This window comes from Phoenix dactylifera, chromosome 7, assembly GCF_051530095.1.
Source record: "Phoenix dactylifera cultivar Ajwa chromosome 7, Ajwa_hap1_PhDact_Kaust_v1.1, whole genome shotgun sequence".
Taxonomy (NCBI): Eukaryota; Viridiplantae; Streptophyta; class Magnoliopsida; order Arecales; family Arecaceae; genus Phoenix; species Phoenix dactylifera.
The window spans coordinates 27,738,990-27,763,808 of NC_143196.1; the positions used below are offsets into that span (position 1 = coordinate 27,738,990).

General features: G+C 38.2%; 1 protein-coding gene across 2 annotated transcripts; it reads right to left on the reverse strand.

Moving 5' to 3' along the window:
* Positions 1-5,462: 5,462 nt before the first annotated feature.
* LOC103720233 (uncharacterized) lies at positions 5,463-11,169 on the reverse strand. Of its 2 annotated transcripts, XM_008809840.6 has the most exons (5): positions 10,977-11,166; positions 10,810-10,883; positions 7,739-7,871; positions 7,067-7,378; positions 5,463-5,980 (listed from the first exon to the last, which is right to left on the reverse strand). In XM_008809840.6, the coding sequence occupies exons 1-5, from the start codon at positions 11,088-11,090 to the stop codon at positions 5,708-5,710; spliced, it is 906 nt and encodes a 301-aa protein (XP_008808062.4). In that variant the 5' UTR covers positions 11,091-11,166; the 3' UTR covers positions 5,463-5,707. The 2 variants fall into 2 exon arrangements, with proteins under 2 accessions (XP_008808062.4, XP_088557587.2); XM_088701461.2 differs by having other exon boundaries at positions 10,810-11,169.
* Between the last annotated feature and the right edge of the window lie 13,650 nt (positions 11,170-24,819).

Here is a 24,819-nt window from a genome sequence, read left to right on the forward strand (position 1 = left end):
TAGTCTGGAGGCTTTTTAAGGCGCTGACGCACTCGGAGATCAAATCTGCAAAGGAAAAGAGGTTGTTGCTTCTAATGTTGTGGCCGATAATGCTTCTCTATCTCATGATATTTTTTAATAAAAATTAAAGTCGGTAATTCATTATAATTACAACCTAAAGGGTGAGCCTAATCTAGTGTCACCTCCACCTGAGGATCCCTCTTCTAGTGATTAGTATGAAGGGTCTAATGTTGTGGCTGTTAAAATTCCTATGATGGATGGCAAAAATGTAGACCCTTCATCCTCATAGTCGCCATAAAATTTCTAGCTTGGAATTGTCCGGGGGTAGCCAAAAACCTCTTTGTCAACTATACTAAAACTCAAAATCATCAACATAGTCCTTCTATATGTTGCTTTTTGGAAATCAGACTTTCTAAAAATACCATGAATAGAATCAAAAGGGTGATAGATCTATTGTGGGACGTGTACATAATTCCAACACTTGGCCTTTCATGAGGAGCCATTGTAGGTTGGCATGAAGATATTGGCAGTATCACCTTTTCTCTCTAATAGATAGGTAGACTTTGGTGCCATTACTCCACAATGAGGGCCAACCTAAGTTTTGGGGGTAGTTTATGCTAGTACTTGTGAGATTGAGTGCTGACACCTTTAGGCTAAGGCTAGTATGGTTATGTCTTTGGGCTTACCTTTCCTTTTTATTGGTGATTCCAATTGCATAACTTCTTCTAAAGGTAAAAAAGGGGGTAAACATTTTAAAATTAATAGAGAAGTCTATAAATTTTATACCTTCGTCCGACAAACGGGCCTTATAAACTTGGGCTGCCGGGGGCCTAATTCCACTTGGTGCAATAGCTGCTTGGGACTTGCTCGGTATGGGAAAGGTTGAATAGGGCCATTGCTTCTGATACTTGGATTGATCTCTTTCTTGAATCCCATCTTAGTCATCTAACTAGATATGCCTTTGATCATTGCCCTATAAAAAACACTTAGAGGTCCAATACTTTTTAAATTTGAAAAGTTTTGACTATTTTGTGGAGGCATTCGAGGGGTTATTAAACAAGCTTGGCATTATGAGGGTCATCATTCACTAGGAGTCAAGTTGACAACACTCCTTCAGAACACAAAGCAAGCTATTAAGCATTGGAAGAGAAGTATATGTAATTTATTCTAAAAAGGGTGGCAGTTATATGAGGAGATACATATATTACAAACAATGGAAGCTCAATAGGAGGGTTTTACTAAACAGCAACATATGCATCTCATGTCCTTGCTAAGAGCTTATCATTGAAACCTTCAAATGCAAGAAATATTCTGAAGACAAAAGACCAGGACCATATAGTTAAAGGACGGAGATGCCAACACTAAATTCTTTCATAAATCAACAATTATCAGAAGAAGACAGAATAGAATCACAAGAATTTCGATGAGACAAGGGGAAATAGTAGAGGATGAAACTCAGATTAGTCAAATGCTACTGATTCATTTTTAGTAAAGATGGTCTGAACAATCAGTGGAGGGAGAAAAAAAGATGAGGAGAGAGATTAAGAAGGAGAAGATGTGAAGGCAATTGGGGGTGGGTTCGGTGTCTAGTTAGCCAATGGAGTTTGGCAAGAAAAGCTCGATAAGTATGCAGCAGCAAGGTAGGGTGTGAGGAAGCTCAAGAAAGGAGAAGAAATGAGGCAGTGGATGAAGAATCTAGGTGAGATGGGAAGAGGAAAGAAGATAAAGGGGAAGGGCATTTTGCTCAAGTGCTAGGGTCCACCAATCCCTTTGGGGCTAGACCCATGCCAACCCAATTAGATCGCGCCTCACATTTTCTAAAGTAGAAATCACTAGTAAAAATAATTATAAAAAAGCTAAAATACCATAGGATGTAGATCTTTATTCCTATATCATTTTTTGCATATGTACCCTTACCATCTAACGCTGTTAAGAAGTTAGGGGTTTAAAATTGAAATGACGAAAATACCATTAATAGGTAAATATGCACACAAGAAATATTTATAAGGGTATACATGCAAATAATAATTTTGGAGGATGTTCATGCAATTTCATATATTTAGGAGGGTATACATGCAAAAAAAATCTTAAATTTTTGCATAAATATCTTTCTAAATATTGAAATTTGTATGAATTCCCACTAAATTGATATTTACGTGCATGCCCTTATAAAATACTATTTTTTATGAATACTTTTGACATAGCGATTCAGCTAACGTTATTAGCCAAAATTATATTTATTTAAATTAAAAATTAATTAAATTATGAAAGTATCTTTTTATTTTTGAAGCAAGTAACATGTTAGCAGGTTTCATTGGAAACTAATATCTCTATCTTCTTTGAAAAAAATTTCGATCTCTCTCGACCCTCTCTTTCACTTCTCTGTCTAGAGTCAAAATCATTCCCTCGACTTCCTTCTCCACCATAGACAACCTTTCGTTGTATCCTTTTTTATATCAAAATCAGGTCCCGTTTTTAGTTTTATGAATTATTTAAAGAAAAGTGTTGCGAAAGATTTGTAACATTTATCTTTTGGTGCATAAGTTTTGCAATATTTATCTTTTAGAGTTAGAAAATTTTTCATGTACAACCTGGTGGTTGATTTAAAATTACTGTGACAAGATAGGCCCCACATATTAGATCTTTTCTTCTTTTAAAAGTTGAAGCTCCAAAGAAAAGTAGCTTAAGATATACAACGTAAGGGGTAGCCTTGTACCACATAGCCATGGAGGTTGTTACTAAGTCTGAAAAATTTGAAGTCCTTTAATGATTTTGCTTGGAGATGATTAATGTTGTTCTTCCACCCATAAGCATAGCAGAAGCAAAAAAGCTTGATCATTGTAATCTATTGTATGCTTTTAAAAGATTCTAATCATTTTCTATATTCTAATGCATTCTTTCATATTTGCATCTATAATAATAAATATTATAAGCTATGTTTCGATGAAAGAAAATATAGTAGTTGTTATAAATGAAGAAGAATAAAGTAGAATAATTCCATAATTAGTGAGAACTTTCATAACTCTTTTTATTTTCTAATTGTCGAATCAAATTTTTGCTTAAGCAATATTTTTATAGAAAATATTGAAGAGCAGACACTAGACAAATCTGAGTGTTAAAACAAAGTTGAAATAGAAAAAAAAATAAATAAAATTAGATTTTTTTGCATATAAACCCTCCTAAATTTGTGAAATTGCATGAATACCCTCATAAAGTGTTATTTGCATATATACCCTTTTTCAAATATTTCTTTTTGCATGTCTACCCATAAGGGTATTTTAGTCATTTTTAATTTTAAACTGCTAATTTCTTAACGGCGTTAGATGGTATGAACATATATAAAAGAAAAAAAATAAAGATTATACATGCAAAATAAGTATTTTATAAGAGTATACATGCAAATATCAATTTTGGAAGGGCATTTAGGAGGATATGTACGCAAAAAATCCTAAGTGATATACGGAAATCTCTATAGATGTCTTCCAAGCTTATGTTCTTTTTTTTTCTTTTCAATTTCCGCTTGGTGATAGTATCTAATTTCCAATTTTCTTTGGCAGGAAAAATTTGCCAATTAATGTGGCCGAAAGTTTTTTTTTCAATAGGATCTCTCGATCTATATTTACCAAATCCAGTAGCAATATCTTCCTGCGAAATAGATATCATAATAATGAACTTTAATTCTATGCAGGTACCTCACGTGAATATTTTCTATACACTATAAGAACTTACTAGTAATTATCTATGCAGATCCATAAATTACCAAGTAAGTATTAAATTGTTCCACTATAGCTTTCTTTGTAAAAGCAAAACACCAAAAAAAAGCTATTCTGCCAAAGAGAAGGGTAATTATATAAGAACTTGCTAATTTTGTATTCTATGCAGATTTCTAAAATGGCATATGATTATGAGATTTCCTCCGTAGGATAATCATCTATGAAATGGCATGCTATCTCAAGGCAGAATCCCTGCATTCGGAAAAGTATGTCCATAAAAGCAGACCCATTAGGACCCGGCGAGCCACCAAGCATTTTCGCATCACAAGCAAAGTAGGGCCTATGCCAATATCCAGCTTCAACAATTTAAGCATTCTAATGCTCTGTTTTCTTGTTTGGAACCATGCAATAGAAGCGAGTAGATGGGATCTATTTAAAGAAGAAGATATGGAACAAGAAAGGCAGCTCAAGATACTCAACAAGCCCTACGTCTTGCCCTTCAAGGTAAGCATGAAGAGCATTTTCTTCATGTATCACCGGATCGCAGCTATGTGGCTGCGTTTGGGGTATGTATCATTTCTGAAACCCTGTCACTGGTAAGATGACCACTATTTAAAACGGCACATTTAGGAGTATGAATTGCGGCTAAAGGGCCTATTTAGATATTTCTACAGTATTGGGCTAAAAATCATGCAGGATTTATGAATTGGGTCGTCCATTTAAGCATCACCCTGTATCAACCAAATACCGCCCAGCTCAAATCCTGTAAGAAAAAAACGTCTGCAGGTCTTTTTTTTCTCCGTATAGTCTAAAGGCTATAATCAAGGCTGAGTTTAAATAGGCTCTTAGAAAATGTAAGCTAGATGGGCCAACAAACCCCATTTCCGATCTTATAGGAAATATCTAAACAAACCCTGAAACAAAAGGAAATACAAGGGAACCAAAACCAAACTACCCAGCTAGATGGAAACTGAATCAAGTATAAACATAAACGGAAAAGAGGAGGAAAAACAAGAATCTTAGGGCATATTTGGATATTCCTACCGAATTATGCTGAAAATCCTATTAAAATCAGGTCTGTTGGTCTTTCTATCTTGCATTTTCTAAAAGCTTGTCCAAACCCAAAAGATTGCATAAAGAAAAAACTACCTATGGAGTCTTTTTTTAATTCCCATCATTTTTTAATTCCCATAGATTTTGGATTGGATGGTGTTTAGTTGATACAGGATCATACTTAAATGGACGACCAATGTATGGATCCCACGAAATTTTCAACTCAATCCTATAAAAATATTCAAACAGACCCTCAAACAACCAAACCTCCTAATCCTGAACAGTAATAACTAACAAGGCATAAAATGGGGAGCTAACAAAGTGCAACCTGCCAAGATTTTCCCAGCAGCCTAGTGCCTAGTGATTTCATCAGCTGTTCTCAGCCTCAAAAATCTAGGAATTGTTGCCCCAAGCTTCAAATTAGGGGCACCATTTCTCAGGTGACATTTTCACAACAAAATACCAGTGCTCTAGTTTTCAAGGGCTGAATGCCATTAAAAAACTCCTAGGTACAGAACTCAAAGACCAGAGATTAGGAGGTTGTTTGCAATGACAGATTTGAAGAGAAGCCCTTAAAATTCAGCAGTCACCTTTATAAATGGGATAAGCATTCTAGCTGTCCTTTACAATATTCTGTTTTATAGGTAGCTAATCTTAATTGCACAGCAAAACAAGGGGAAATAATTTACTTTAAGATTAGGTCCAAAATCATGATCATGTAGAATGCTATAAAGTACGATACAAGAAAGAAAGTTCAGACAACATTCCATTGTTTGAATTTTAAATTAGATATATCAAAGCCGCTCTCCATGACTGCAGAGCTAAGATCAAACACTCCTAAAACACCAACCACATGCAGGAAGTGTTTTAATCACCCCATAAAACATCTTCCTGACTTAAATTAGAAACCAACACATGCTAATGTAAATATGTTAGAAAACTTAGACCAGTGTGATGCTGCTCTCGCCACCAGGGGGCTTACGGACACCTCCATAATATTCCCTGGAAGCGGCCTTCCCATCAGCAAATATATCGCTCCCACTCATCTCCCTAAGCTTTGCCATGCTCAATGGCTTCTCAGCAGATCCAGGCGGTCCATCTCCTTTGAAAATGTCATTTCCTGTGAGCTCTTGAAACTTTTGGTTGTGGATTTTCTTTGCAGTCTTGATCACAGGCTCCTCACTAAACATGATATTGCTTGGACCACCAGCCGGCTACAAATGTTGAACAAAAGTATGAATACTTAAAGTACTAAAAGAAGTAATATGAAGAAATACGCATCCTGAAGTGAATAAAACATGAGTAGGATAACATATAAAATATGGATAAAAATATGGACAAAACAAATGACGTAAGAAAATTGCATGACAAAGACTTGTGATCATTAGGAGGCAGAGCACTTGATCAGCAGCAATACAAAATATAAATGACAAACAACAACAGCAAGGCTGCCAATTTTCTGCACATAGTGCTTCAAACAGACTGGTAAGACTGCAATATGCAAGATTCCCAGAAATATTTCCTCCTTTTTTAGGAGGTTGAGGAAACTAAAGATAACCGTCATATGGTGTAAGGGCAATACCACGGTGAATTGCCTTAAACAAAACAAATGGGTCACAATGTAAGGTTTAAAAATAATCTGCATTAGACTTATGGGACCATTGAAAAAGAAAGAAAGAAAGAGAGAGAGAAAAAGTGACCCTAAGTAACTAGACACTCGAAATGCATCATTTCTAATAGAGTGGAGCAGCAAAAACTGCACTGAATAATATCAGCCATGAGAACTTCAGACATGACAAGCATTTTGAAACAGGAAAAGGAAAATCGGCACTACAAGTTTTAATACTGAAAAAACAAAGAACACTTCAAGATTGTGTGAGGGACCACAAAGGCAAACATTGAAGACTGTTTTCATACAGTAGGATGGTTCCAATGAATTTTTCTGGAGTTCCTCATGCATTTTTCTACAAGCCAATATCATGTGTCATCACCCAACTTTCACTGATGAGTCACAAGAAAACATTTTGAGAATTATGAAAATATTACCTACCAACCGTGTAAAGAAACTTCCAAATCCTAAAAATTTTACACCATAGTATAAAAATGTTAATGCAAGGAAAAACTTAGTTTTACAGTTTTCACAAAAGTGAAGAGACAAAGCCTAAGTAAAAACATCATAAGGTGCTTTAAGAAAATAAATTTAAAACAAAAAGAAATGCAAAGTCATGTTTTACCCATCTTCTCATCCCACATTAGATACTTTTACAGATATACATATGTTTTGTGGCTGGGGAACTCACATTAGATACTTTTACGGATGTATGTATGTTTCGTGGCTGGGGTAACCCAAAGTCCAAGTTGCCCCTCAACTCCAAATTGCGAGCTGCTAATGGCCTGGGTGGAACCTCAGCTGGAGGACCAAAGATGTCATGCCCACAAAGTTCTTTGCACTTTGCTTCAGAGATCTGCTTATTAGTTTTAGCCTCTGATTCACTATCCAGAGTGCCACTTAGCTCTCGCTGCTTTGCTACCTCTGTAAGGGTGGTGGGCTTCCTTGGAGAGACACTCTCATCAGCACTGAATGAGATATGGCTAATTGTGCTAACAGCTTGCTGATGGACAAAAACATAAAAGCCGACCAATTCAGTTCCATGTTAGAAGATATCATAAGAATACTTTACTAGGCTTTTGTAAGACCCAAACAAGAATGCAGAGATATTGAAGCACAATTAACACACTGAAACTAATCAGTATAAAAGTCTGATTTGTAGAATAATAACTTAAGGTTCAATGCTGGTAGCAAAAGGCGACAGGAACATAGCAATTGTTAATTGTCACTCTTCTACTTCCCTTCAAAGTAAACTGATTTTATTGGCAGTCCGGTGTAAAATGAAACATTATTGAATTAATAGCTCATCGATAATAAGTTTAAATTGAAAGATTTGTTCTCCCAATAAAATTTGAAGCAATACCTGATACACTCGTACACTTGTTTTATTAAGATTCGAGACAGAAGCACCAGATTCTGACGCACCATTTTCATTGTCAGCTGCAAAGATTCCACTGCCAGTCATCTCTCTGAACTTCGAGCCAGAGCAAGGTTTCCTATACTTTGAAAAATATAGTATTATTGGTTTGTGGAGAAGTTCGGACTTCAAATAATATCATTCATCAAGTATGGAGTGCATCATCAATTGTTCAAACTTTGTTAGATATAAACTATTGCTTTAGTTGTTAAGGTATCTCAGTTCTTTGCTCAACAAACTACATCAACAAGTTTATGCAGATATTAGAATCCCAAAGAAAAAGCAATTACAAAATATCATAGACTAAGAATTAGATTTTTTTTTTTTAAAAAAAAAGGCAAAACCTGTATACATATATATTATAATGCTTGAGCAATATATTGTGCTTGTAAATGAAATGCAGGTATTAAAACAACAAAATGAAGTGACAAATTACATTTGTAACATAATATAAAGCAGTAAAAGTGGCAGTTTTCTCTAGTTCAGTCTGCAATAGCCTTCCAGCTACCACATTGCTGAAGGACTTCAAAAAGCTCAGCAGTTAAAGGGAAAATAGTGGGGTTGCCATCAATGAGATGACTACAGGTTACCAACTAGGTTTAAACCAGCAAAAAGAAGAAGCAACATGCACTATCACCATCTAGATGAGGAGTTTGGACCATGAAAACATTGACTTTTAAGACAATCAAAGCAGGAACTAAAATTTTCTTAACCTCACATTCTATTTTCAACCTTTTTACAGTCCAGCATACTCAAACTGAAACTACTAATGCCATGGATTCATATGATTAACTTTGAAATGGCATGTTTAGTTATATATTTTGCCTGACATGTCATAAACTCATAAGGCCAACCCGGCTACAATAGAGCTTAAAATATTCCTAGAGTTACAACAAAACTTAAAAAAAGGTATTTAATTACCTTAAAATTTTCTGCACCTGACCAATCACCAAATAGTTGTCATCAAACAATTAATTATTACGACAAGGTGGGACTAGGTCCCTTTGCACAGAATGTTCTATCTGCTGTTCCTACTGAGATGAGGATTATGCATTGATTGCATGGCATCATGATCTCCATTGTATTTATTCCATTGGTCTATCTGGGCAAACTAGAGTTCCAACATATCACTTCAAAAATATATTTTACAGAGAAAGACTTGCAGAAAGTAAGCACAACTAAAAAGACATCCACCTTTCCAATGCAAGCCTAGGCCCTTAAACATCCAGCCTGACTAACCAAATAAATGCATACCCATCCATGAGCATAAACTTCTGTTTCTTTAGTGATCGTGTCAAGGGAAGAAGGGCCTCACCAGATTACAATAGATAAAATCATTTCCTTGAAACAATGAAGCCCATTGACTATGTCTGATGCCTGGTAAGCCAATCTCAGGCAGCACAAATTAGCCCGTTGAAAAATGATTGCTGAAGCTAGGAACCCTGAACCCTTAAATTAAGATTTTGATTTCTAATTGTATTCTTTATATAAAAAGCCCAGTAATGACATGTCCCAAATTAATCTAAAGAATGTATAGCAAATGCAAAAACTGCAAAAGAAGGGATAAATTGACAAGGGAACTTATATACAACAACCAGCTACATGGTCCCTTCAAAATTGCTTATCAGTGATTATGAGGTTGTCAGTTACATTTGATGCACAATAACAAGTGTCCAAGGGCGGATAGCATCTGAGAGTCAAATTACAATATTCACATTAGTGGATTGAGTCTTCTATATGGAGATAGTGAATCTTGAATTACAAAACATACTTCCTTCTTGCTGACTGACAAACTGTTACTCCATATCACCTTGGATCCCTTAAGGTGGTGCCTTTTAGTCTGAGGTAAAATCAAAATCATGTTGGTGCATATTAGTGGCACCAAAATCATGTTGCCTCTCGTGATGTCAATTGTAGAATGGATTCCAAGAAGTTCTCAGCAGGTGAAGAGATTAACAGACATGGAGAGGCAGCAAACGACAAGAATAATGGCACTGATAGAATGTACAAGGTGCAACTCAGTTGAGGTACTATGATTTCATAGGCATCAAAACTAATATGAAGAAACATAAGGAATTCAATTAAGAAACATCAATTTCCCTTTAGACATGTGTATGCATATCTAGCAGGCATCTAAAAATTATAAGGTTATGGATTATAGAAAATTCTCAAAATTTTCTAATGTAAATCTCTAAGAACTATTCTCCTATTCAACATTCCTAGGAACATGACTTGTCAGCCTCCTAAGTTACACAATCTGCACATGTTATGGTTCATTCCCTTCATTCCAAACAACTAAAATATCTAGAGTTCACAAAAAAAAAAAAAAAAAAAAAAAATCACATAATCTAAACAAAAAGTTTTCGAATTGCTTCTTTAAAACAAAATAGTGTTATTTCGAATGGAATGTATGAGAGTTTGATTTCCGTCATGGTATCATTCAAAAACAAATATCACGCCTAGAGAAATCTGAAAAACATCCGAGATTTTGTTTTATTGGAAATATCAGATGCTTGACATATCAGGAAAAAAAAGGTTAAGTGCAAATTAACGAAATTGGATACTAAAATAGATTAACATAACTTGAGATAAAAGGTTAGACAACTGAAAATTTTCCATAGAATTATCACAAGGCACATTTTTATGGATGCTGAATATACAGTGCATTGACAGCTACGATAGTTAGCATAGAAAAGTTACAACTTCCAGCAAAAGAACGGTTCTTAAAACAAATAACCAAAAAGGGAAAAAAATAAAAGACAGACAGATTGAAAGTTACAATTCGTAAAAGGACAGATGGGCAGCAAAGTATTTCACAACCCAATCTAGAAATCAACATGCTGGATTCAATCAAAGAGTCGTCAAAAAAAAAAAATCACTGCTTTCCGCAATCCATACTCCAGCATTGTATCAAGAAATCAGTCCGATCGAGAAGACAGCGCTTAGCAAGTAGATCAAGTTCAAGAAACATCAACCAAAGCCCAAGCTTCCGGGGCCTGAAGCGGGCCGGATCTCACCTCTTATGCAAGCTCTCAGCCTCCTCCGCGCTCATCTGGGCGCCGAACATCACAGGGCTGATCCCTCCCGCGGGCTGCGAGAAATCACCGGAAAATGGAAACTCTGAGATGCCGGAAGCGAAGGAACGGGCGCGGCATAGGTCGCCGGAGAGGGGAAGAGGGCTTACCTTGTGGGTGCGGCGGGAGGGGGTGGCGGAGTCGGCGGCCGGCGGGGCCTCTGACCAGGTGAGCAGATCCGCCGTCGAGGCGTGGGGTTTTCTCACGGGAACGCTCCTCTCCATCGCGCTTTGCTGCGCTTCGTTCTCCACACAGAGAGAGAGAGAGAGAGAGTCTTGGTGGTGGAGTGGACGGGAAATAAAGTTTTGGCGAGAGTGACATATAGGCTATTTTCCTTTTCTTTTTCTTTTTATTTTTTCTCTCCTCATTAGTGGGGGGAGCTCGATCTCCGGAGTTGACGTAGCAGTCATCTCTTTTTCTCCCTCTGGATCTCGTCACCTTTGTTTGGAGTAACAGCCGTTACCATTGTTTGGAAGCATGAATATATCTTAATATTGGATTGCAGTATATTTTTTTTTGACATTTTTTAGAGAGAGAGAAAAAGGAGGATGATGCAATAATCTAAGGAGCTGTATTATATTATATCATCTTAGAGCTTACTGCAATATACTTCTTCTAAGTCAATGCATAAAACAAATTATTTCAAGTCACCATTTATGCACATTTATCAAATCATAATACCTAACTTGGCGCTCCCGTAGCCAAGGGATTCAAAAAAATTGGTAATAAATCCAAGAGCTGCACTAATCTCCTCCTATCATAGAAAAAGAATATTCTTTTTCACGTAACAGGAACATATAGTATTACTTATAAAATTACATACATAAAATGCCATTATTAAAAGAAAATTGAATAAATTAAAATTATTTAACTAAAGTAAACTTATTAATGAAGGAATGATACCTATTGAGTTGTTTGCTTTATTAAAAATTTATTATAATAGGCTTTTATGGCTTCTTATGTAAAATAACATTTACTTGATACTTTCATGGATGTCTTTCGAAAAAAGCATATCATATAGGATATAATTTAATTTTCTTAACCAATAAAAAATAAAGTTGCCATTGACATATTTTATTATTTGTCATGGTTATAAAATTTTGCAAATCCGATAAATATCTGGTGCAACTCGCCAAGATGTTTATCAGGTTTGTATTTTCCTTCCACCCGTAGATACTGCCAACGGCACATCTCGGCTAATGCAGCAGCATAACAATTTCAAATTTTGAATTTAAATTTGCACCTGTGCAACGGTCGGGTCGTAACGGCCCTCAGGTTGAGGTAACGGGTATTTATTTGCACCTGTGATGGGATCTGGGGCGCACGTGGCCTTAGCTGGTGATGTCTATTTTTCGGGGGGAAAAGTATCTGGATGATGGATGGCATGATGCTGACGACTCTCCTCCCCTCCATTGTAAAATGTTTCCTAAATTACTATTTTACCCCTCGCGCTTGAATAATTTTTGACCGGCAGCGGACCGGCAGGTGTCTGTGGACCCGTTCGGGCAGCATAACTCGCCTCACAAATTGGAAGATTGGACGGTAGATTTTGTCTCAACCGACGCTACTATTTTAACTAAAAGTTGTTGGGGATGATTACTGTATGCTAACGAGAAATTAGTCCTGTAATCCAAGCAGTTAAATGACACCATCACAGGGTACTCCTTTAAAAAGTTTGCCCAATGGACCTTTTTCCCCCTCCTTCTAAATAATATCCTTGATTCACAGGGTCTAAAGTTTTGATACATTTGCTAATTGGTTTGGCTAATTCCATTTAGCCATCCCAACACTAATTTCCATATTCTTCATTAGAAATTTTAATCTAAGCTTGCTAGGGCTTGAGGGGTTAGAGGTGTTTTATCTCCCAATGTACAGTAGTTTATTGTCTATAGTTCTTCCTATCAAAAAGAAGAAAGTACATGTCTTGTTATATTGAGAGTATGTGTGATTAATGAAAATCTGTAAAAAAAATAATGGATTTGACTTATTAACAATTATTCTTACCAACATGGCAAGAGTGTATAGGTGCGAGAAGAGGTTTGGTGACTTTATTTTGAGCAATTACTTCTAATATTTCTTCCATGCAATCTCGATGTGAGAAGAGGAATTGAGCAAGAATATGAGTGATACATCACTAAATTTTCCGTTTGTGATTAGCCTTAGTTTAATCAATAATCCAATCCTCTTAGCACTTAGTCCTTCTTGGTTTAAATTTTATAGGATGCATGAAAAAAATCAAGTAAAGTTATCGAGGTTAATGATATATCGCATGGAATCTGAAAATGATGCGCTTACATAAATCAAAAGCAGAGATGGAGGATAGGATGCTCTACTTTTTCTTTGACCTTTTTTTCAGCTGCTCCTAAACCAAACAAAGGTACCAAATCACTGGATGATTAAATTTTAACTACCGGGCCCATGTGAGAGATCAAATGAGGCAAAAGATACCTCTGAGATCCGAAGAACATAGGATTTAATATTTTAAAATTATAGTTCGACGCTATAATATCGTCACAATGAGTGATACATTTGTCGTCGTTTGCATTTTTGGTGTAAGCTTGTAAATGGTGATGTGAACGCCCTAACAAGTGCACTATTTTTCAGAAGCAAAGTTGGGTTATCAAAGTAAAGTAAAAACTTAGCCTCTGTGCCTCTATTTAATTATAGCTGATAAGTTCACTAATTGGCATTGTTTATATTATCCTACTCAGGACATAATGTTTTACGGATAAGTTCTTGAAGTTTTTTGGTGGCCTTGGCAGATGCCGTAAGAAACGGCAAGCGAGTTAAGAAAAGCTTAGCTTATCGCGTGTGCACAAAGAGAAGAATCAAAGTTCTGACATGAGATCGAAGTTTAAGAAGAAAAAGATATTGATGACCTAAGCTTGCACATGCTCATCATGTGAAGAGGATATCTAGATAAGAACAAACTTTGGTAAATCTCTTCTTTATTATAATTTCACGACGCTTTGGAGATTGATTCCACCCTCGAACACAGCTCCTATCTGAGCGTTTGCTTCACATGATTCCTTTCTGTTCGATTCCTTGAACCTTGCCCAAAATTCGATTCCCTGTTCCCTTCCTTGTGGCTGTGCGATGTGATTGGCTCATGAGATGTGTTTGCTCCTATCCTAGTAGATTGCCGGTTCCACACTTTTTCTTTCTTTTGAGAAATAGAGAAAAAATACCACCAATAAGATTATAATTGTATCAACTCAGAACTTTACCAAAAATGACTAGTTGATAGATATTATTTGAATTTCTTAATCCTATATAAGTACTCAAGATTTATCAAGCAAATAAACGATGTGGGACTAAACACACGCATGTGAAACCCCCCCCCCCAAAAAAAAGGGGAAAGGGTTAACAGGCCGGCCCGAAAATACCGGGCCCGTCTCCCTTTTACGATCGTGCCCTAGGCACGATCGTGGAAGAGGGGTTGCAAGGGGGGGGAGGCGGCAGCGTGAGGGGAGGCCGGTCGTCGGGGGAGGCGACTTGCCGGAGGAGACCGAGATCCGGCCGGCCGCGGGGGGGGGGGGGGGGAGCCTTCCTCTTCCCTTCGATGAAGACCCTCCACAGCTTGGGATCCGAGGGTTTTCTCAAGACTTCCTCTTCGATTTTTGTCGCCGGAAAGGCCGCCGGAGCACCCCCACCGGACTGAGGTAAGCATGGCTCCTTCCCTTGCATTTCATTTGCTAGATTTTTGGGTCGAGTTGGTGGGGTTTTGGCCGGTGAAGCCGTCGGAGAGGGATCCGAAACAGGGTACCCCTATTTCGGCCTCTCTCTTCTGGATTCCGCCGCCCCGGCCGTCGGGTTGGTCGGGATCCATGGCGGTGGGGTTGGTCGGGTTTGTGTGAGGGTCGGAGATGGATTTCTGGTTTTGGTTGGTGATGAGGGAGGGTGGATCCGAGGTCTTCTTCCTCGGGATCCCATCCTCTCCTCCTTTTCCCCTCGTCGGTTGGCCACCGGCGGTGACAACGGCGGTTGGGTGCCGTCGGGTGGGGGTCGAGCCACCATCACGGTGGCTGTGAGGAGCCGTGCGGGTCTTTCGTGGATGATGAAGGAGGGGGAAGGGAGGAATGAGGCCCTGCCTGTTCTTGGAGAAGAAGAGGAAAAGACCTCTTCTTCTCTTCTCTCTTGGCCGGCCAACATTGCCGGAGTGGTGGCCGATGATGGTTCGGCCAGTGGTGTTGTCGGGTTGGGGAAGGAGGGGGCACAACCACCATGGCTGTTGCCCTTGGATCAAAAGAATTTGAGGGAGGGAGATGTATTCCCAACCATGAAGAGAGAGAGGATTCATCCCTTCTTTTGGTCTCTTCACCGGGACCGGCCATGTCGCCGGCATGGCTGGCGACGACATAGGCCGGTGGTACAAGGGTGGGAGTCGGGCCACCCCGACTGCCCTAGATTTGGAGGGATTGAGATGTTTGGGGACCTGGTGATGGACCTCATAGTAGATGTGAATTATAGTTTAGAATATTTAAATATTAAATAATTTAGTTGTGATTTATAATTGATGTTGTAGAGGAAGTCGGCGGTGCTAGGAGATTTTGATCAGGGGACTCAGCACCTCAGCGCATAGGTTGTGATTCGGATCCGTGTTTGAGTCAGTCTACAATCTCTGTAAGAATCCCTACAACTGAGCACCTCTATTTATGCACGTATGGAATTTATCTTTGGATATATTTTTATCAGTATGTTGATATTAATTTTATGAGCTTGTATGACACATATGAGATGTGCATTTTAATTGCTATGAAAATATTGAAATAATTAAATTGGAAAGAATTAACATATTTTTGAGAAATTATGAAAATATGTGATGTGATTGGAAATGTGATTAAACATGTAAAACTGGACATGTAGAATGGGTTGGACTAACCTTGTCATGAGATAGCCTCTACGAGCTTATGCGTAGGATAGCTGCCACGAGCTTATGCGTGGGATAGCCTCTACGAGCTTATACATAAGATAGCCTCCACGGGCTTACGCGTGGGATAGCCTCTACGAGCTTATGCGTAGGATAGCCTTCACGGGCTTACGCGTGGGATAGCTGCTACGAGCTTATGCGTGGGATTTGTGCAGTCTTGGACTGGGTCATGAACTTGGTTAGTCCAAAGCCGGTAGTGAAAAGTCTAAAAACTTGGGAATCAGAGTAATACGGGAATGGATCACATAATGTGAAAAAGGATTTGTGTATATGTACTGATTATATACACTTGTTTGTTGAGCCTTTGAAATAATGAAATGATATTATTTTGATGCATTGATTATTTTATGATTATTACTATGTGTGGCTGTTGGGATTCTTACTGGGCTGGAAAAGCTCATACTACACTTACTTTCTTTTTCAGAGGCACTGGATTTGTAGAGACCATTTAGTGGGACGAGAAATAAGATCAGCATGGAGTCTGATTGCTGGATAGATAGAAGTTAATTTATCTTTTATTTATGGATATTTGAAATTATGTAATAAATCAGTACATTTTAGTTGGTTTAATTTAAATACATTAATTATGGATTTATTGAAATTTTTGTTTATCTTAGGTCTTGCATGATCTTTAGGGCACTGCTCTAGGGCTCATGCGGCCGATCGCGTGCCGGACCCGGGTGCTGGGTTCGGGGCGTGACAGAGTGGTATCAGAGCCAGGTTAAGGTATCCTAAGGTTTAGGTTCAGGTAAGTGTGAGTGGGAAATTATGATAGGAAAACTATCAGAGCCTTGGTTTATAATCATTTGAGATTGTAACAGGAATGATATTGTAATCTAAGGTTTAGGACCACTAGAGACTGTGGGCTTAGTGGCATTAGAGTTTGAGGTTTAAGATCACTGGGGATAGTGACAAAATCGGAATATGAGCATATGTTTAAGATCACTAGGTATTGTGACAGAAATATATCATAGCTTAAGGTTATGATTACTTGAAACATGATAATTAAATTCAGTGCTTATGGTGTAAGATCACTGGGCATTGTAATAAAATGTATGTATCGGGTTTGGTTTTCGATGAGTGTGGAAGGAAAGTATAAATTGTCTTTGATCATGATAAGAGAGGTTTGACCTAAGATAACTGTAGAAAGGTCAACAATGGCATATCGGTTATACCATGTTAAGATATTATTTAAATGACTTGGAAGTTCAAACTTGATATGGGTTGTGATATGATCATACTTTTGGTTTTGCTACTAATTATTAAAGTGTGATTTATATATTGATCTTCCGTATTATTGAAGTGGGCTAAGAAAGATTTTTCGTAGTATTAGTGCAGGATGTTTTCGAGGTTAAATCTGTATGGGGATTATATTTGGAATTGACATGTTTGAATATTGTAAATTGGCATATTTGTATTAGTGGATTAAATTCTTAAGGCCACATAGTATGCAAATTAGTGGAGTATTCTAATTATTTGAATTTGTATATTTGGATTGGGCTCCTGAATTTTTATTATAATTGTTGGAGATTGTTGGATGTGTTAACTTGAACTCAAGTCTAGGTTTATGATCTAACCAGAAATCTTTGTCATTGTAAAATCAATATTGAGTAGAGATTTCGATTTTGAGATGCTTATGTGAGTTATTATGTGTAGCATTGATCATAGACATTAAGAATTTTGGTGAAGAAGGATTTGGAGGTTGATAGAGTTAATTTCTACTCATAGTGATATTGGCTCAACAGTTCTAACCTATTGAATTTGAAGTAAATTTTGTTGGAAAGAAAATCAATGTAGATTTTCTGATTAAATTGCTAAGGAAATACAAGAATTACCCCTTTAAATTAAACCTAGATATTTTGGACTCTAAAAAGGTTGTGGAGATTACGTAGTGACCTTAAACTTGACTAAAGGATTGGGGGTTAGTTATGGTAAGTACACTCTACATAAATTGAGGACAAAAAGATCTAGAGGTTTTGCTCTAGTTCTACTTGAAAATTTGAAATTTGGATTTTATTAGTCTCAAGATCTTTGGTCTTCACCCGGACCCGATGAAAAAAAAAAAAAAAATTGGATCACTTCTTATGGATTCGTTGAGAATGATTCTGGTTTAGGTAGGAATCGGGACTGCGTTAGCTCGTAGGGAGAGTTGGAACTACTCCCACCAAATTGATGAATCGCAAAGTGATACTTTAGTCAGAAATCATTTTGTGACTTTAAAGAATTTGATGAGTTAGATCAGAGTGCGCAGCGGAAGTGTAGTGGTTTGAGTTATTTTGAAACCGATTAAAAAAAATAAATAAAATAATAATAATAATAATGATAAAATCTTGATCTGAAAGGTATTATTATAGAAGACTTGAGTTAGTTTTCTAGTAGAGGGGAATGTCGTTGATTCTTTGCCTACTGGAAGTAGTTATGGGCTCCTATTTTTGATAATTCTAAGAAGAATTTTGGGGCATCTCAAATTTAGCATTAACGGATTGATAACTCTGTGATTAAGCTTGGGCATGGAATGATTTAATATAGTTCTTCGACTTCTAGCTCTGACATTGTTAATATACCTATTTGAACAGGTTTGCGGTTTTCTTAGGATGAAGGTTGATCATTTAATCACAGGCAAAGTTAAGAAAAGAAAAATGATTATAGAATATTAAGAGCATTTGATACTAAAGATTTCTTCTATTTCTATTAAGCCAATTATGATCTCTATGTAGAATCAAGAGAAATTAATTTCTTTGGGATATAATTATGGCATTTTAATCCAAGGTTGGGAGTTTGAAATTCTTTTGAAGGAGATCAAAAGAACTTACTACGTGTGGTAAATAGAAAGAATCAAGTTTTGAGATGTTGTGATTTTTGTATGTCAAAATCTTATGAGTAGGTACTCCGAGAGGGAGACTATTTGAAATCTCAGGGATGATGTGGGAGAAAGAAAAGTATTGGGACCAGAGATAGTACAGCAAACTGTGGATAAGATAAAGGTGATCAGAGAACGGCTCCTTATAGCTCATAGTAGACAAAAGAGTTATTCTGACAATAGGAGAAGAGAACTGGAGTTTCAGGTTGGTGATTATGTTTTCTTGAAAGCATCTCCTACTAAAAGTGTGATGAGGTTCGGGGTTCGTGGCAAATTGAGCTCTAAGTATGTTGGTCCGTTCGAGATCCTGGACAGAGTTGGAGAAATGCCATATTGTTTGGCTCTACCACCAGCTTTATCAGGTGTACATAATGTATTCCATGTTTCAAGGCTGAGAAAATATATTCCGGACCCGAACCATATGGTAGATTTTGAGCCTGTAAGTCTGCATGAGGACCTAACTTATGAAGAGTACCTAGTATGGATTGTGGATAGAAAGAATCAAGTGTTGCGACGTCGGACCATTCCTTATGTAAAGGTGCAATGGAGCAATCACTCAGAAAGAGAGGCCACTTAGAAGCTCGAGGAAGAAATAAAAGCCAAACACCCTCAACTCTTTGGTATACTAGGTACGTTAATTTCGCGGACGAAATTTTTTTTAGGAGGGGAGAATGTGAAAACCCAAAAAAAAAAAGGGAAAAGGGTTAACGGCCGGCCCGAAAATACCGGGCCCGTCTCCCTTTTACGATCGTGCCCTAGGCACGATCATGGAAGAGGGGTTGCAAGGGGGGGAGGCGGCGGCGTGAGGGGAGGCCGGTCGTCGGGGGAGGCGACTTGCCGAAGGAGACCGAGATCCGGCCGGCCCCGGGGGGGGGGGGGGGGGGGTAGCCTTCCTCTTCCCTTCGATGAAGACCCTCCACAGCTTGGGATCCGAGGGTTTTCTCAAGGCTTCCTCTTCGATTTTCGTCGCCGGAAAGGCCGCCGGAGCACCCCCACCGGACCGAGGTAAGCGTGGCTCCTTCCCTTGCATTTCATTTACTAGATTTTTGGGTCGAGTTGGTGGGATTTTGGCTGGTGAAGCCGTCGGAGAGGGATCCGAAATAGGGTACCCCTGTTTCGGCCTCTCTCTTCTGGATTCCGCCGCCGGCGGCCGCCGGGTTGGTCGGGATCCATGGCGGTGGGGTTGGTCGGGTTTGTGTGAGGGTCGGAGATGGATTTCTGGTTTTGGTTGGTGATGAGGGAGGGTGGATCCGAGGTCTTCTTCCTCAGGATCCGATCCTCTCCTCCTTTTCCCCTCGTCGATTAGCCACCGGCGGTGACGACGGCAGTTGGGTGCCGTCGGGTGGGGGTCGAGCCACCATCACGGTGGCTGTGAGGAGTCGTGCGGGTCTTCCATGGATGATGAAGGAGGGGGAAGGGACGAATGAGGCCCTGCCTGTTCTTGGAGAAGAAGAGGAAAAGACCTCTTCTTCTCTTCTCTCTTGGCCAGCCAACATTGCCAAAGTGGTGGCCGATGATGGTTCGGCCAGTGGTGTTGTCGGGTTGGGGAAGGAGGGGGCACAGCCACCATGGCTGTTGCCCTTGGATCAAAAGGATTTGAGGGAGGGAGATGTATTCCCAACCATGAAGAGAGAGAGGATTCATCCCTTCTTTTGGTCTCTTCACCGGGACCGGCCACGTCGCCGGCATGGCTGGCGACGACATAGGCCGGTGGTACAAGGGTGGGAGTCGGGCCAACCCGACTGCCCTAGATTTGGAGGGATTGAGATGTTTGGGAACCTAGTGATGGACCCCATAGTAGATGTGAATTATAGTTTAGAATATTTAAATATTAAATAATTTAGTTGTGATTTATAATTGATGTTGTAGAGGAAGAGTCGGCGATGCCAGAAGATTTTGATCATGGGACTCAGCACCTCAACGCATAGGTTGTGATTCGGATCCGTGTTTGAGTCAGTCTACAATCTCTGTAAGAATCCCTACAACTGAGCACCTCTATTTATGCATGTATGGAATTTATCTTTGGATATATTTTTATCAGTATGTTGATATTAATTTTATGAGCTTGTATGACACATATGAGATGTGCATTTTGGTTGCTATGAAAATATTGAAATAATTAAATTGGAAAGAATTAACATATTTTTGAGAAATTATGAAAATATGTGATGTGATTGGAAATGTGATTAAACATGTAAAACTGGACATGTAGAATGGGTTGGACTAACCTTGTCATGAGATAGCCTCTACGAGCTTATGCGTAGGATAGCTGCCACGGGCTTATGCGTGGGATAGCCTCTACGAGCTTATGCGTAGGATAGCCTCCACGGGCTTATGCGTGGGATAGCCTCTACGAGCTTATGCGTAGGATAGCCTCCACGGGCTTACGCGTGGGATAGCTGCCACGAGCTTATGCGTGGGATTTGTGCAGTCTTGGACTGGGTCATAAACTTGGTTAGTCCAAAGCCAGTAGTGAAAAGTCTGAAAACTTAGGAATCAGAGTAATACGGGAATGGATCACATAATGTGAAAAAGGAATTGTGTATATGTATTGATTATATACACTTGTTTGTTGAGCCTTTGAAATGATGAAATGATATTATTTTGATGCATTGATTATTTTTTGATTATTACTATGTGTGGCTGTTGGGATTCTTACTAGGCTGGAAAAGCTCATACTACACTTACTTTCTTTTTCAGAGGCACTGGATTTGTAGAGACCATTGGGTGGGACGAGAAATAAGATCAGCATGGAGTCTGATTGCTGGATAGATAGAAGTTAATCTATCTTTTATTTATGGATATTTGAAATTATGTAATAAATGAGTACATTTTAGTTGGTTTGGTTTAAATACATTAATTATGGATTTATTGGAATTTTTGTTTATCTTAGGCCTTGCATGATCTTTAGGGCACTGCTCTAGGGCTCATACGGCCGGTCGCGTGCCGGACCCGGGTGCTGGGTTCGGGGCGTGACAACGCCCATAGGGATCTTTACATACTCTCTCGTTTAAGCCATGCCGTTTCCATCAGACTAAAAATTCAAATCCAATCACAATCACCGTGGTTAGCACATGATTAATCCTAATGGATCTGCACTGCAACGTCCCTGAGTCCACTTAGATTATAAACCGAGTCGCTCTGATGCTATCTTACCTAAAATGACGAGCCGAAAATTATTATTTGGATTTCTGGATTCTATATAAGTATCCAAAATCTACCATGCAAATAACCGACATGAGACTAAACATATATTTGCATAGATCTTCACAAAAATTTTGAATTTGAAGTTCCAACCCTTGCTCTTTTGGCGAGGAGGATTATGGTTTGCAAAAGCAAAAAGTTATGCGAGATTTGATCAAACTTTATTTTTTATTTTTTGGAGGGTTGTGGGGAAGAATCCACGGTGACTGGGGACACTGAACCTCCCTCAAAAAAAGGGAGTGACCGTTGGAGCTTACCCTATGCGCCTATTACCGCCCTGTTGTTGTAGATCTTAGAGTTTGCAATGATGAATGCATCTGGATTTTCAAGTTTACTCGCCTGTTTAACAACTCTTGCATGATGGCATTGACCATTCATATGGTAGTGGCAATAGTTGGTACACTTGTCATGATGCAATCTTGAAAAGGGTATGGCATACTTGTAGTCAAACTGTTGAAAATCTTTATCATCTTTACCTTTACCCCCATCCTTAGCCATTGCTCATCGTAAGTCATCTAAGAAGATCGCTAGAGTGATTAATGAAGCTCTAGGGCAACATAAAGCAGTATTACTTACCTTTTATTTTTTTTGATAGGACAGATGAATCATATAATTCTAGTACGAATATATCCAAAAGAGCCAAAAAAACAAAAATATCCCAAAAAGGAGATGGCAAGGTCGCACCACTAATCCGCAACACTTCACTAGAGTACTCAACAACAAAGAATGAAACCCTCATGATAGCCATGATACCCATCCAAATCTAGGTTGTTCTTGAGTAAACTTTAGGCAATGGTAGATGGTCAATCATGTCCTTTAAGAAATCCCAAAGGTCAAATGGCCTAAGAGATTGAATAGGAGTGTGTTGGTAGAGGTTAGGTTGAGTTGGTACAATGGGGCTTTATAGCTTTTGTGGGCATTTTCTTGGCTTTCATCTCCTATTTTTAGGGTGGTTTGATTCTGCAAAGGCACCCCAAAATATAATCTGAACAACCCCATCAAACAAATGGTGCAAAATGGCAACAATTTCGGAGTGTTTGCCAAAAAACATTTCAGTAAACTAATGAATTTGATAAGTGAAGATGGCAACTTGATATGTAAGATTAGAAAGGACAAAAAGAAATATAGATTTAGGAGTATCAACCTCTTACACCAGAACTTAAGACAGTTCATCCTGTTCGAATGCAGAGGTTCGATAATTGAGTCCTTATATTGTGAAATTTGACATGCACTGGATCCAACAAGAACTATAGATTTTTCGGGCATGGATCTTCAATGAATCTTATAAAATTGAAATGAAATTATCGATTATGAGCAAATCGAAGTATCCAGCTGGTTTCAATTCTGCATGGACAATATGCTTGATTTGAAGAAGGGATTGAATTCACTATCATGTCATGTCTAGATTAAGAGATTTATAATGTCGTTTGGTGTTTCTTAAAATGCATTCTTTTGACCTAGGCAATTAATGTGCTTTAGAAGAATTATAGGTCTCAAACTATGATTCCCTTTATATTTTTTTTGTGTGTGTATGTGTATCCATGAAGAACCAAATCTGACCTGTTACATTATTTGGTTACCGTCAAGAATCATATGTACAAATATGTAGCCATCCCTTTCATTTTCAAATGCATGACATTTTATTCTAACTGTTTTCGCTGAAAGTACGTAATTTTCATCATATATTTAGCATTCCTCATCTGATGAATCATGAGGTCTAAGTGTCTTTTAGAAGTACCATTCGGTCCTTCATTGAGATTGGACTCCAACACCCCCCTTGGATAATCTTGTTATGCACACCATGAAGAGAGATGGCTTTTCATTGATTGGCCATGGAGGATGTGCTTCCTTCAAGGATCTTGGAAGGAACCAACCAAAGCTTTAAGCTTATTGTTGTAAGAGCAAATGGCATGAGTGAATGAGTTGATCAGTGGCAGCGGTGGCTAATGAGTGAGATTAATATGTGGCCAAAGCTTAGTTAAAAAGGAAAGGCCACCATTAAAAAAAAACAACAAATATAATCCTTAAGGCTAATATAGTATTGAGCTATCTTCTGAAACTTGGGCTCTCAGTTCCAAACGTCCAGGAATTTAGTCATGTTTAAGCCTAAAAGGGTATAAAGAGATAAGTTCCAAGAGCAAGAGGCTTATCTTAAAATATCACTTAGGAGCAAAAGCCAAACATATCATATATTGGCTTTTCACATTTCTAACTATAATATACGAGCAAAGCTACTTTACAAAGAATTTTCTTATTGTAAAAGCATGCCTAGAGATGAGAAAAAGTGGATATAGTATAGTTTAAACACAAGAAAGAGAATCCAGTCATCATAAATACATTGACATGGTACCAGAAAGAGCTTCTTGAAGGAATATACCAAAAAATATTAATTCTTAGTGCAAAACTTGCTTAGAGATGTGTGAAAGTAGAACAGAAGAAAGAGATATCCATTCACCATAAGCATAGTGACATGGCACCACAAAAATTTCTGGAAGAAATTAAGCAAAAAATATATTAAACTGGCTATGTTGTATGGCCCAAAATGCCAGAAAGTAGATGGCATCAGTTAAAAAAAAATATCAAGGAAAATAAATGTTTTTAAGTTTAGAAAGAATGAGTTCGAGCTGTACAGGTTAAATTGTTTAGAAGAAGGCGCATGGCAGCACCTGTGGAGCATAACAGAAGGCCCAGTATAGAGAGAGATGTATAGTAGTTATTTCATGCTTTAGGGGCCCCAGCTAGAATGAGAAACACCCCATTTTAAATTGTATAGGATGAAAAACCTGTAACATTGATCTCTTCTTACCCTTAAAGCAACAAGCAACTACAATAGATATCTAAAATAGAAACCTCTGAGGAAAATGTTTTAACAAGAATAAAACCATTTAACTATGCTGCATTTTTTGCACAAGTATATATGACATATTCTAATATTCAACATTTTGATTCATTTGATCTC